General features: G+C 59.1%; 1 protein-coding gene across 1 annotated transcript; it reads left to right on the top strand.

Moving 5' to 3' along the window:
* The first annotated feature begins 3,712 nt into the window (after positions 1 to 3,712).
* On the top strand, positions 3,713 to 12,825 carry RHOD (ras homolog family member D). The gene is made up of 5 exons (XM_024574269.4): positions 3,713 to 3,925; positions 8,376 to 8,463; positions 9,239 to 9,348; positions 11,463 to 11,597; positions 12,137 to 12,825. Exons 1-5 carry the CDS (start codon positions 3,794 to 3,796, stop codon positions 12,302 to 12,304), a joined length of 633 nt encoding a protein of 210 aa, XP_024430037.1. The 5' UTR covers positions 3,713 to 3,793; the 3' UTR covers positions 12,305 to 12,825.
* Positions 12,826 to 13,405: the final 580 nt, after the last annotated feature.

Here is a 13,405-nt window from a genome sequence, read left to right as displayed (position 1 = left end):
AGGCTGCTGGCTTGCCCAGCGTGGCGGCCATTCCAGGCCTGCATGTGGGAGGAGCAGGACCAGTCTGTCGCCACAGTGGTCAGCAGCTCCAAACCTCCTGCCTGCGGTTGTCTGCAGCGGCAAACACCGGAAAGGTCAGCCCAAAAGGCTAAATAAATACTAAGACTGGGCCACAGGGCTCCCTCACTCCCACCAGACGGATCAATAATGGTGAGGCAGGGATAGGAGGCGTGGGCAGAGGGCTGTGTCCCCAAGTCAAATGGCAGCTGGGATCGACTAGGTCTAGGGGAGCCTGACAGAAGAAAAGTTGAGAGAAGAGGCCCCTCTGGGTCCTGCCCACCATGGACCTGGGTCTGCTGCTAACCTGCTGTGTGACAAGTCCCTTCCCTTTGAGAGCCTCGGTTGCCCCATCTGACTTTTGGGGATTCTGTGTGTAGAGGCTCTAGAACCCCATTGCCTGGGTTAGAACCCTAGCTCCTCCACTTATTGGCTGTGGGATCTTCGGGCCCCCATTTCCTTGATTGCAAAGAGTATAAGAATTATACACACTTCATAGGATGGAATGAAATGACACATGCCAGGTGTCCGGCCCACAGTAGGTGCTCACTAAATGTGAGGTCAAGGCTTTGGGTGGAGTTCCAGCTCTTAGGATTTGGTGTTTGGAACGAAAGGGAGAGAGGGTACACAGGGAGGCATGAGGAACAAAAGACCAGTGTCCCAGCCAAGGTATTCCAAGGGCAGGACTGGACTCTGAAGTTCCACACCCCTGGCACCCACTGTCCCTCCCCTTTAACCATTCATAAACACCCTGCACCCCAATCCAGGAACCCCAAGCAGAGCAGGCCCTGCTGGGTGAGGATGGTGCAGGGAGAAGAGCTACCACACGGGGGCAGCAGAGACTCCACTGGAACAGCAGGGGCCTCCAGGCCTCCGGAAGGATGCGTTTGGTGTGTCAGGAAATGGGGCAGAGGGGCCAAGGCAGAAGGACCTCGGAGCGGGTGGAAGCTGGAGGGTGGTCACCTGTCTGCTGACCCAGAACTCAGGTCATGCACTGAATTCACTCATCCGTGCAACCATTTGTTCCTTTATTCATGTCTTTACTCTGCTTATTGAGTCAGCCTTCCCTCCTTCCTTCCTTCCTTCCTTCCTCTTCCCCCTGCTCCCTCATGTTCCTTCCCTTCCCATTTGTCCAGCCAGGCAGTCAATCGGACATAACATCCTGAGCCACAGGAGGGCCAGCCTGTCCACCTCTGCTGGGGCTTTGGGGCTGTGACCCACTCTGCGGGGTTTCCAAAGGACTCTGGGTTTGGAACCAGTGGGGCCTCAAGGGGCTGAACCACCCACGGGCTGGCAGTAAACCGCAGCCTCAGAAAACAGCATAACAGTAAACAGTCCCCTGGCCAGACAGACTGACCTGGGCCACCTCCCCACTCCCAAATAAACTCCAGGAAAACAGTGCTGTCCAGGACCCAGCAGTTTCCGAGACATGGGGAAATTCCGTGCCAGCCAGGGCAGACTTTCTGGGCCCTGACCTCCCTCTTGCAGCAGCTCGAGCATTGAGCGGGGGCGAGGCTGGGGTTTAACATCGGGAGGTCTGAGCACTGAGGGAGCTCGGGCACTTGAGCTGTGGTGTTGGGAGAGAGCCCGGCTTTTGTGGCCAGACCTGCATTCAAGTTAGGGCTCTGCCTCTTACTAGCTGTGGAATTTAGACAAGAACTTAACCTCTCTGGGCCTCAGGTTTCTCATCTGTGAAATGAGGCTAACAGTCCCCACCTGCCTGGGACAGCACCTGCACAAGGTTAGCGATTCCTTAATGGATGCTGTGATGATGAGGGAAGGTTCAGTGAAACTGTCAAGCATGACGCATCTCGAAGATGTCATTAAAGTGATTATCCCTATAGCAACCACGGCCGAATTCCTCTGCCTGACTCTCAGCTCCCTCCGCCCCCAGTCTGGCCCCACCTGCCACCCAAAGCCTGGTGACAGTAGCGGTGGGTGGGACAGGGGATAACGAGACTGACAGCTGATCCCTGGGGGTTGGGCCCTCCCCACCACTCCTTGGGGCAGGGTGGAGAGCCCTGCTTGGTGGCTACACACCCAGCCTGGTGTCAAGTCACTGCCCAGCCCTGTGGCAGTTTCAGGGAGGAAAGAGCATCTGAAGGGTGGGGAGATCCTGGGACATTCCCTGTGTCCAGGTGAGGCTCCGGTCAGCCTGCGGACCAGGGCCGTGGGCGAGCGTAGAAGATGAGTCAGGGGTCTGGGCTCTGCCTCTGTGCAGTGGGGGCCGTGACACCTGCCCTGGCTGCCTCTTTGGGCCACAGGGAGCTTCAAAGGGGGCTGAGAGTGCTTTTTCAGGTGCAGGGCTTTGAACTTCAGGCAGATGACATCATGGCCTGAGAGGGGGAGGGCAAAGACTTCTGCCCCCTGTTTCCTTGAGCTTCAATGAAAACACTCATTGCGGGATCTGGGGAGGCCCTTGTGCCCATTTTTGAAAGATTTTAACTCTGGTTACTAACAGGGGTGGGAGGTCGGGTGACTGAGCTTCCACTTCAATTCTGCATTACTTCCTGGCACCTGAGGTACTCCACTGCCCAGGCTGGTTCACCCTCAGCCGCACGGCGGCACCAGGTCCCCAACCCACCTCACCTTCGGTCACAAGGAAGGACTGTGACCCCCAAAGCACCCCCTCTCTCTTGCCTGCATAACTTGCAGGTGCTGTTCCCTCCGTTTGGAAAACTTCCCTTGCCCCATCTGACTGTGTCTCACTTTTCCTTCAAGACTGGTCCCCCTTCTCAGAAGGGTTTCCTGACCACCCCCCTCAACCCGGGTGAGGGGCTCCTCTTTGCTACAACCATCCCACTGCCTGTCCCGGCCTCTATTGTTGCTCTTATTGCTCTGATGCCCTGCCTATCCCCAGGCCCTGGGGACACAGGGACCATCAGTGCTGGTTAAATAATAAGAATCACTCACATACGGCACCAACCAGGCACCAGACCCCGATCTAAACTCTGCATACATGCAAGATTCCATGGCTTGCCCCAGACCCTGCCCCAGCCAGCAGCGAGACAGGTGGTCACCCACCTGCAGTGAAACTTCCTGGTGCGGGCTGGGGCAGGGCAGACAAGGCTGGGCGGAGCCAGGGACTGACCCAACTCACCCCATTCCTCCCGGGCCTGAAACACCTGGACGGTCGACTGGTGGACTATGACTGCAGAGCCCTTGGGGAAACGCTCATTCATTCATTCATTCATTCAGCCCCCCATCAAAAGTCGCTGGCTTCTGCTCCATGCCCAACCTGTACTGGGCACCTGGAACCCAGTCCCTGTCCCCACCAAGCTGGTAGGCAAACATGGTCGACCGTTTCCCTGGAAAGGTGGGCCAGGTGCCTCCTCCTTTCCTGGTCACATCCTACACGCGCTGTCACTGTCCTGCGGTCTCCCGCTCCTGCCCCGCCCCCAGACCAGAATTCCCTCCAGAGGATAGAGACTGAGTCTGGATCCACCCCTGCCGTGGTCTCAGCGCCCGCACACAATAGGTGCTTAAGAAATTTTTCTTTAGTGACTGAATGGGATGGGAGGGGAAGGGCCAGCGGCCAGCCGCCACGCCTCGTCGCCCCGGCGGGGGCCCTCTCACCTGGGTTCCCCAGCCGCTCGCCCGCCCCCTGCCCGGCTCGCACTTCCTCCCGCCGCCCCGCCCCTTCCACATTCCTGCCCCGCCAGGCCTTCCCCGCGCCCGGCCTTCGCTGTAGCCCAGGCGGACGCCGCTCCGCGCCGGCCCCTCGGCCGGCCCCACGATGAAGGCGTCCCAGGCCGCGGACGAGGAGGCATCACCTGGCGCGCGGTCGGTCAAGGTGGTCCTGGTGGGCGATGGCGGCTGCGGGAAGACGTCGCTGCTAATGGTCTTCGCCGAAGGGGCCTTCCCCGAGGTGAGTGCCAGAGCCCTCCGGGAACGGTGCCTCCGGCTGTGCGCGCATCCCCGCCTGGCCACCAACACGCACAGGCTCCTGGTGTGCCCCGTCTGCGTGAGAGCTGTCGATGCCCACGCTGTGCGTGCATCCCCGTCTGGCCACGGTCACGCAGGCCCCCCCCCCCCCCCCCCGCTGCATCCCGTCCGTGCGGGGGCTGCCCAGGATGTGTGCCCCTGCTAGCCTTCAGAGGGGTCTCCCAGCAGAGTGTGCCACGCTCAAAGGCAGTTCTCACCATGCCATCCGGAGTGAGGCCGTCAATCATGTCATGTGGGAGAATGGCACCCAGCTGGGAGTCACAGGGCAACCTGGCTGGGAACAGGTCCTAAGGGAGCACTTGGTGGCACTGCATGGCTAAGGGGAACTGACCTCTGGAGCCAGACTTCCTGGGTTTGAATCATGACTTTGCCATTTACAGGTGTGTGCCCTTGGGCAAGCTCCCTACCATCTCAGTGCCTGGTGCCCACCACCCGGGGTCACTGTGAAGAGTGAGTTCATACAGGTCAGGCGTTCAGCTGACAACCTGCAACAGGAAAGACTTTATAAAGACAGCAAACATCTTTCGTGGGAAAATCATCTTTTCTTCCCCAGCTTTGCCCCTACCATGGACATCCCCTGGGCTCTGCCCTGGGGGGTAAGAGCACACCAGACTCCAGTCAGACAGCTGGTTGGCACCTTGTCACCCCTCTCAAGCTCTGTGGCCCTCAGTAACTTGCTTAGCCTCTCTGAGCGTCGATTCCTCATACAGCCTCACGGGGGGAGGGAACCAGGGTGGCGGAAAGGTAGGATTAAAGTAAGGCTGAGAGATGACCCTGCGTGGTACCTGGCACATCCTTGGTGCTTGGCCATGATGACCGTCGGTCCTTCACTAGCATGCTTACTGACTGGCCGGGCAGACTTGCCATGCCCCAGGACAGGGGCTGGACCCACCCAACCACCGTGCCACCTCTCAGCCCAGTTCTCTCCTAGGAGCCACGGGTTTGCTTTCGGTGTCTCTTCTCCCTCCTGCCTTTCCCCGCTCCCTGCCCCTGGGGTTGTGCAGGCGCTGGGGAGTCGGATGGGGGAGATAGGATAGGCCAAGCCTGGTAACAGCCCGGACCTTTCTTTCCACTGTAGCAGCATCGAGCAGACCCTTGTGGTTTACGGAGCTGACGTCACCTCCTTTGGCCAGTCGCATTTTCTTTTAAGTTGTGGCAAATGTGTTTCCGGGCCCCCAGATGCTGCCCATGGGAACCCAGCAATTATGGCTTAGGGGGGAGAGCACCACAGAGAGGCCAGGCAAGCGGGTCCCAGGAGAGGGGCTAGAAGGGGACGAGCCTCACTACCAGCATCCTGGGCTCTGAGACCAGTGTCCCTGAGGGTGAGACCCATCCCGATTTTGAAGGTTCCAGTATGGACGTGGGCACCTGACAGTTGATAAAACATGTGTTGAAGGACACACTGGAGCTGGCCGAGGGCAGGAAGGGCACGTTTGTCAACTAGGGGATGGACCCAGCCTCGTCTAGGCTCCTCCCTATTTGGGGACCCTGATTCCCAGGAATCCCTCTGCCTCCAGGCACAAGAGAGTCCTATTCATTTCAAAGGAACTAAGGTCCAAGAGTTGGAAAGGCCTTCATGTTATAGATGGGAAAGCTGAGGCCAGTGAGACAGAGTCTGGCCTTGAGGCGTGGGGCCCAGAAGTGGCAGTGCTGGCTTAGAACCCAGGTCTCCCTGCTCTCCACAGCCCCCAGTGCTCTGCCTGCTGGCCCCAGCCTTCTCCTGCTCCTGCCCCTGGATGCCTCCTCCTGGCAGCCCTCCAAGCCCAGAGAGCCAGGAGCTAGGAGACTTAGGGCCCCATCTCCCAGGCCTCCTGTCTGCAGCAAAGAGCAGAGAGCAGGCTGGGATTTGGAGGGTCCTCAGCAACTTTTGTCTGGCTGTGCTCCGGCGTTGGGTTCAGGGAAAGGGGAGCCAGAGTAAGAGAACTCCTGCCTCAGCGGGGACTCCGGGGTGACATTTGAGACAACAACCGTTCCCACAGGGCCGAAGCCCGGGGACCCCACAGCATGACAGGGACAGGGTAGGGAACAGCTGAGTCTTCCTGGTCTACACGGGGACTGCCGTGGGTGTGCTGCTCAGGGAAGCGCCGGGCTCCCCTCTAGTGGGCTACGTCCTTTAAAGATCTGAGTGCCTGGCTGTAAGCCCCCTGAGGGCAGACCGAAGCGTGAGTCAGCTCCGCCCTGGTCTAGCCCAGCCCAGCCCTGCCTTTCTAACTGAGAACAGCTCAACAGATGAAGATTAGGTGCTTCTGATCCTATGGGCAGAGAGTAACCCTGCCTGGTAGTTCAAGGAACGTGACAGAGGATGTAGACGGAGTCTCCAGGAAGACATTCCAGAGCAGAGGGAAGGGCTGAGACAATTACAAGCCAGAGGAGCAACCCAGCCCCACATCATAGAACGGGGCTTTCCTGCTCACTCCTGGCACAAGGGGCTAGAGTTGGTGACCTCAGGAGAGGCAGGTGACTAAGGGAAAAACCTGGCTCTATCTTTAGCCAGCTGACCGTTACGTTACCTTGGGGCAAGTCCCTTCCCCTACCTGAGCCTCAGCATCCTCACCAGGAAGATGGGGTTAGGACTGATTTTCCAAGGTTGCAGGGATCAGCGACGGTGTGGTTAAAAGGCTGTGAGCAGCGAATCCCTAGAGAACGTGGGTGACAGTGTCATCTCCATTTGCAAAGTACTGACATGTGTCTCCCAAGAGCTGGGTGGCATGCTGCCCCTCAGGTCAGGAGGGGCCCTGCACAGGACCTCTCTGCGGTGAGTGGGTGGCCAAGCGGGGAGTTCAGCAGGCATCGGTGCCCTCCAGTTACGGGCTGGTGTGGGAAGGGGGCGCGCACCGGAGGGGCGGACAGTGGCTGGTGTGGACACTGTCCCTGGCAACCAGCTTTCGAAGTGGCTGGCACTGATGTTGAACCTCACCTGCCAGCCAGCCTTCCCCATCACACTGGGAGGTGACGCTCTTCTCCTTTAACCAATGAGGATACTGGCCGAAGGTCACACAGCTGGTGAGTGCCAGAGCCGGTCCTAAGCCAGGCACATCTGATTCCAAAGCAGTGCTCCTAGGCACTGTGTCACATGTCCCCCACCAGGCAAAGGGCCAGAGGGGCCCTGGACAGGCAGAGGGGCCCTGGACAGGCAGAGGGGCATGTGGAGGCTTTTCTGTTCCTGTTAGTGGAGGGGGTGAGAAGTGACAGGAGTCCGGGGTGGGTGGAACCCGTACCCCATCCTCATGTCTCCATCTGTCCCAGCCTCCTGCTCTGGGACTTGCCTTTCTCCTCACCTTCCCCCCACAGCTTCCCAAACACCCTGGAGGACTCTACCCAAACTTGCCGATAGGGGCCTGCCCCTCCCAGAGGCCAGGGCCTGACTCTTTGAGGCCCAACCACAGACAGGCCCCACACAGCATGGAAACTGGGGGCAAGGACTGGGTGTTCGGGGCTGTCACCCCACTGACCAGCCCCTGAGCAAGTGAGCGAGGCCTGGGGAGCCAGCTGCCGCAGTCCGGCATGCCCCTCTGAGCAGTGGGCTTGTGTGACGGAGTTTTGAAAACCTCCTCACCTGTTGCTCAAACCTCATCTGTAAAAGTCCCCCTTGATTCCTGTGTACAAAAGTCATCCTCTTTCCATTCACCCCACCTTTACAGAGAGGCGGCAAGCTCCAGGCCAGGACAGAGGGGAATGTGGCCCCGGGTGACCTCCTTCTGAGCCCAGACAGGGCAAGCAAGGGAGGCAGGCATCATCAGGGGCCGTGAGAGGGGTTCCTGGAGGAGATGGCCTTGGCAGGGGCCTTGGTTGGACCCACGAAATAACAAGCTGTCAGGCAGGCACGGAGCCTGGCTTATTTCAGGCAGTGGGTCTTGTTCCTTCCCTGCTCCCAGGGCCCAGAGCTGGACCTGGAGAAGGTGCTGTGACCGAATGTGCGAATGAACGAGCGAACAAACAGCTGCAGGCTAATGTCACTCCAGGAGGAGCGGACAGCAGGAAGGCAGGCTCAGAAATGGGACAGCCCCCCGTCCAAGGGGACAAAGATAAAAATAACAGTGGCAGGCACGTGTGGAATGTTTATTTTGTGCCGGGCCCTGTGCTGAGGGCTCTGCGTGGAGCATCCCATTGAAGCCTCGCTGCACCTCGCTGTGGTGGGCGCTTCTAATACCCCACTTTGCAGCCGCAGAGGGGAGGCCTCTGCCCTGCTGGCACACAACTGGGAAGTGGTGGCCCTAGGCCTCAACCCCACCGGACCACTTCCAGAAACTACCACACTCTGCCAACTCCCAGCGAGGGCGGTGCCGCGGGCATTCCTGGGCTCCGGCCTGGCTCTCGTCTACTCCCCTTCAGGAGTTGTCCTCACCACCTCTCCTCACCCCCTTCTTCCTCAGAGCTACACCCCCACGGTGTTTGAGCGGCTCACCGTTAACCTGCAAATGAAGGGCAAACCTGTGCACCTCCAAATCTGGGACACAGCAGGTGGGTGTTCAGGGCTGGGGGAGGTACAGGGTGGAAAGAGGGGCCCCAGAGGATGAGAACCAAGCCCCACTCCCTTCCTTCTGAACGGGGAGGCCAAGCAATCTCCAAGGGACAGGTGTGGGCCAGGACTAGGCCTCCCCACTCCTGCCCCAGGAACTGAACCCTCCTTGCTTCTGAGCCTGGGTCCACCACCTCCCCCACCCCAGCACAGCCTGACGTGTCCTGGAGACAAGGGGGAGGCCAGAGCTCTTTGCTCTCATGGGGTGGACTGTTCCTAGACTCAGCATTCCACCCTGACTTCAGCTTCTGTAAGATCTGCCTGACCTTGACCTCTTCCCTCCAGCCTGCTGACCTTGCCCTCACAACGGTTCAGAGTCAAATTCACATCAGAGCTCAAAGCTAACCTCAGAGAGTCCCAGCAGCCTCCTTACCTTGCAAAGGCAAAGATGTCTTTGCTGGAGTCCTGCCTGCCTCTCTCTCCTCAGCCCCCTCAAGCCCAGGGCAAAGCAGGCTTCTGAGTGATGGCCTCCGCCCCTCAAGGCTGGGCCTCCGCCTTGCCCCAACCTTCCAAAACAGGGATATCCCAGCAAATGGCCTCACCCAGGCCAGGGGAACACTGCCCCGAGGGGGACATTCATGTGGAATGGCAATCTAAGACCCTAATCCAGACACACACACATACTCACTCAGTCCTGTGGGATCCGTGGCTTGGTGTTGGGGAGGTGCGGACAGAGCGCAGGAGATCCGGATAGAGTGACCATGCCCGTTCTACCAGGACAAATCGATTATGACCGCCTGCGGCCCCTGTTCTACCCTGACGCCAGCGTCCTGCTCCTCTGCTTCGACGTCACCAGCCCACACAGCTTTGACAACATCTTTAACCGGGTAGGCACTTGGGGGGAAGGGGAAGGCACGGCCCCCACAGCCAGGCCACACTGCTCCACCCCTACTCTCGACCCAGCAGACTATCCGATCTCAGCAGGCCTGGATGACATCCTTGCCAGTGCCTTTGGCAGCAACTTGCTGGAGGTACCACCGGAATTCGGTGGGAGGATCTGCCCCCTGGCTCCTAGTCCCACGTCCCTCGCCTGCCTGCTGCTGCAGACTCAGAACATGGTGGTTCTTTGACTGTGACCCTGCCCGAGGATGCTGGGTGACCCAGAGGGCTCTGGATCTCCCCGGCCTGTGTCTGACCAAGGTCACATCAACTGTCAGCTTCCAGCAGCTCTCAGCCCCATCTGAGTGACTGTTGCCTCACAGCGGCCCTACAGGATGCCCCCAGTTATGTCAGGGGTCCAGAAGCTGCACACAGGTGTCAGGGCCTCTGTGCATGGTGATCCAGGGTTCCTTGGGGCAGTAGCAATAACACACGGAAGGGGGCGCCATTAGAACTCACCTCGTGCCAGGCCCTGTTCTGGGCACACATATATTTACTCATGTAACCCCCTTCAACCGTAGGGGACAGACACTATTACTGTCCCCAGACTGGATCACTTTCTCCAAGAAGCACATCTATGGTAACACAGGGATTTGAACCCAGGCTTTCTACTCCACAGTCATTCAGGAGTATTGACTGAGTGCATCTATGTGCCGGGTGCTATTCTAGGCACTGGGGACTGGGCTCGATGGTGGTGGCTGGGACCGTGGTGCTAGGAGAGGGAGTGGTGAGAGGTGGGTGGATATTGAATCTATCTGAGAGGTGAAGCCGTCAGGATTTGCAGGTGGTTTGGACGTGGGTGAGAGAGAGACGCTTTGGCCAGAGTACCTGGAAGGGGGACTTGCCATTTCTCAAGATGAGAAGGAGCAAGCTAGAAGTAGGGTGGTGAGAGGCGGGGGCCTGTCGGGCATTCCAGGGCAGGTGGCAGGTGGGCAGGAGAAGGAGCAAGCTAGAAGTAGGGTGGTGAGAGGCGGGGGCCTGTCGGGCATTCCAGGGCAGGTGGCAGGTGGGCAGGAGAAGGAGCAAGCTAGAAGTAGGGTGGTGAGAGGCGGGGGCCTGTCGGGCATTCCAGGGCAGCTGGCAGGTGGGCAGGTGGAAGTCTGAGTCTGCTGTTCCCAGGAGAGGGCTGGGCTGGGCTGGGCCAGGCCGATCCATTCAGGAGCTGCTGCTGTAGAAGAGCCATGGACTTGGGGCGGTCACCTGGAGGTCACCTGAAGGGCAAGAGCAGCTAGAGGAGAGGCAAGCCCACAGCTTGGGGGTGGGGGTGCTGGTAAGACCTGAGAAGAACCAGGCGAGTGGGGTCCTGAGGCGAAGTGCAGACTGGGTCTTGGGGGAGGGCGTGACAACCCCAGTGTCAGGGGTCAGGCAGGATGAGAACTGAGGACTCCATTTGGATTTAGCAAGGTGGAGACCTTTTGGGAGAGCGGTTTGGTAGAGGGCTAAGGTGTGGGGAATCTGTGCAGGACCCCACATGGGCCCCATGTGGCTCCAGGAGCTAGCCGGGTTGATGCCAAGTTTTCCTGAATGGACAGAGCAGGCATGTAGTCCGGGACAAATAAAGCCTTGTCTCCGGATTCCAGGCTCCCGGGTTGTCGTCCAGGCTGAAATAACCTGGAGCCTCACATTCCAGAGAGCAGCTGACTCAGGATGAGAGTGCTTCCTCCCACAGGCGAGCAGCTGCTATAAGCACGTCGTAAGCTGCTTTGTCTTTACAGGATCCCTTCTTTGCTTACACATTTCACCCAGCCGGGGAGGCGGTCCTGGGCACCAACCTCAAATCCTGCCACTTCCAGTCATGGCACCACGCCAAGTCACATAGCCTCTCTGGGTCTCAGTCACTACACGTGTGCAATGGGATTGATGTGGAAGTTGCTTCACAGGGACCTGGGGGGTCAAAGAGTTCACAGGTGTAAAGTCTCAGAGCCGGCACAGAGCGGTCTCCCTGGACGCTGGCTGTGCTGATGCTCGAGCTGCCTGGGGAGCAGGAGGAGGGTCTGTTCTCCCCTCCGCAGAGAGGGCAGCTCTCCTGACGCTGGCACACACCCCGCCCCCTTTCCCACAGTGGTACCCAGAGGTGAATCACTTCTGCAAGGAGGTGCCCATCATCGTCGTGGGCTGCAAGACTGACCTGCGCAAAGACAGGTCCCTGGTGAAGAAGCTGCGGAAAAATAGGTTGGAGCCCGTGACCTACCATAGGGTAGGAAACCCCGTCCAGGGGCAGGGGTGCCAGGAGAGGGGACCGCTGGGATACGTGGACCGTACAGGGTGCCAGGTGTCCAGCACACGCAGGGTGTGGGGCAAGGTAGGGGTCACCTTGCAGGCAGTCATGAGTCAGAGGCGGCTGGTGTTTGGAAGTGGTACCTAGAATACTCTGGAAGGTTCTACCTGTGGAAGGAAGAACCAGTGATGTACACCTCAGACAGTCCTACCCACCCACCTCACAGGTGGGTAACCTGAGGCCCACAGAAGACCCTCAGCTCTTCAGTCTGCAGGTCCCTCCCTGCAGCACACCTGGGAAGTTAGTTGGGACCTTGAGAGCCAGAGACCCAGCCCAGAACTGAGGCAGGAAACCCAGTGAAGCCGTAAGAGCGCTTGGTCAAGCCAGGGGCATCCTAGAAACACCTGCTTTTGTGCTGGAGACTCCCGAGGATGGTGGTGGAGAGGGCTGCGGGGAGGCTGGGCGTGAGGTGCCGCAGCAGTCCCCACTCACGGCTGCCGGTCCGCTCTCCCTGTTAGGGCCAGGAGATGGCCAGGTCCGTAGGTGCAGTGGCCTACCTCGAGTGCTCCGCGCGGCTCCAAGAAAACGTCCACGCCGTCTTCCAGGAGGCCGCCGAGGTGGCCCTCAGCAGCCGCAGTCGCAACCTCTGGCGGCGGATTACCCGGAGCTTCTGCGTGGTGACCTGAGGGCGCATGGGACCCACCAGCCTAGACGGCCCCAGCAAGTCTGGACTGAGCTGGGCCGTGACCTGTTGCCCCATTGGTTAGACTGCACCCAGTTCCCAGGCTGTGACGGAACTGCCCCTCAAACAGATGGTCGCCACAGAGACTGGGCCCCGGACCCTGGGGCTGAGGTCCCTGGACTGAAGCAAAATTCCCCTGTGGCCTGAGAAAGGGGCTTCCCGGGTTCACCAGCCCTGTGGAGGGCTAGTCCTGGAGTCCCCTGTAATCCACTGACACCCCAAGCTCGCGGCCTTGCAGCCTGGCGCCACCTCGCGGCTGTTCTCGAGGCTGCACCTGGCAGTCCTAGGGCCACCCCCAACCCCTCACCGCGATCAGAACTCACACCTGGCCCCTTCACCCCGCCCTCTTCAGTGTTAACTGTAACCACTAAAATGACATCGCCTGTCAGTTGTGACACGTCTCCTTTTTAAAAAAAAAAAACGTTTCTTGACTTAGAGAGAAACATCAATTTGTTGTTCTACTTATTTGTGCATTCATTGTTTGATTCTTGTATGTGCCCTAAGGATCGAACCCGCAACCTCGGCTATCTGGACAATGCTCTAACCTACCCAGTCAGGGCCACCACACCTCTTGTTTCAAAATGCCTTTACGCACTTGTTCCAGGTTGGATAAGAGCCCCTCCCATGTAGGTGCTGGAGTGGAACTGCCTGGCTCCAAGCCCTGCCCTTGGCCCCGCCCTTAGCTTCTCCCCTTCACTTTCTTTGAGAGCTCCGTCACCATTTGGCATGGTCCTGTGTCCCCAGGGGATGGCCAGCTTCCCTAGAGCACAGGCTGGGTGAGTTGGAATCCCTGTGCCTCAGATAGTGCCTAGCATACAGGAAGCACAGTCTCGGCCTCTGTGCCCAGAGAAGGAAGTCCAACTTCTGCAGCTGGGGACCTGGGTTCTCCTGTATCTGACCACGGCCCACCTTCCCCTTCCCCACTGGATACCCAGGATGCCTGACACCCCAGCCACACCTGGGGGGCACTAGCACCCATACCAGCCTCCATGCCTCTGCTCAGTCTGTTCCTCCACCTCAGCATGCCCTTCCCCCAGTCACTGTC

This window comes from Desmodus rotundus, chromosome 5 (assembly GCF_022682495.2).
Source record: "Desmodus rotundus isolate HL8 chromosome 5, HLdesRot8A.1, whole genome shotgun sequence".
Lineage (NCBI taxonomy): Eukaryota > Metazoa > Chordata > Mammalia > Chiroptera > Phyllostomidae > Desmodus > Desmodus rotundus.
The sequence above is the reverse complement of the archived record's forward strand: the minus strand, read 5'-3'. Positions and strand labels throughout refer to the sequence as shown.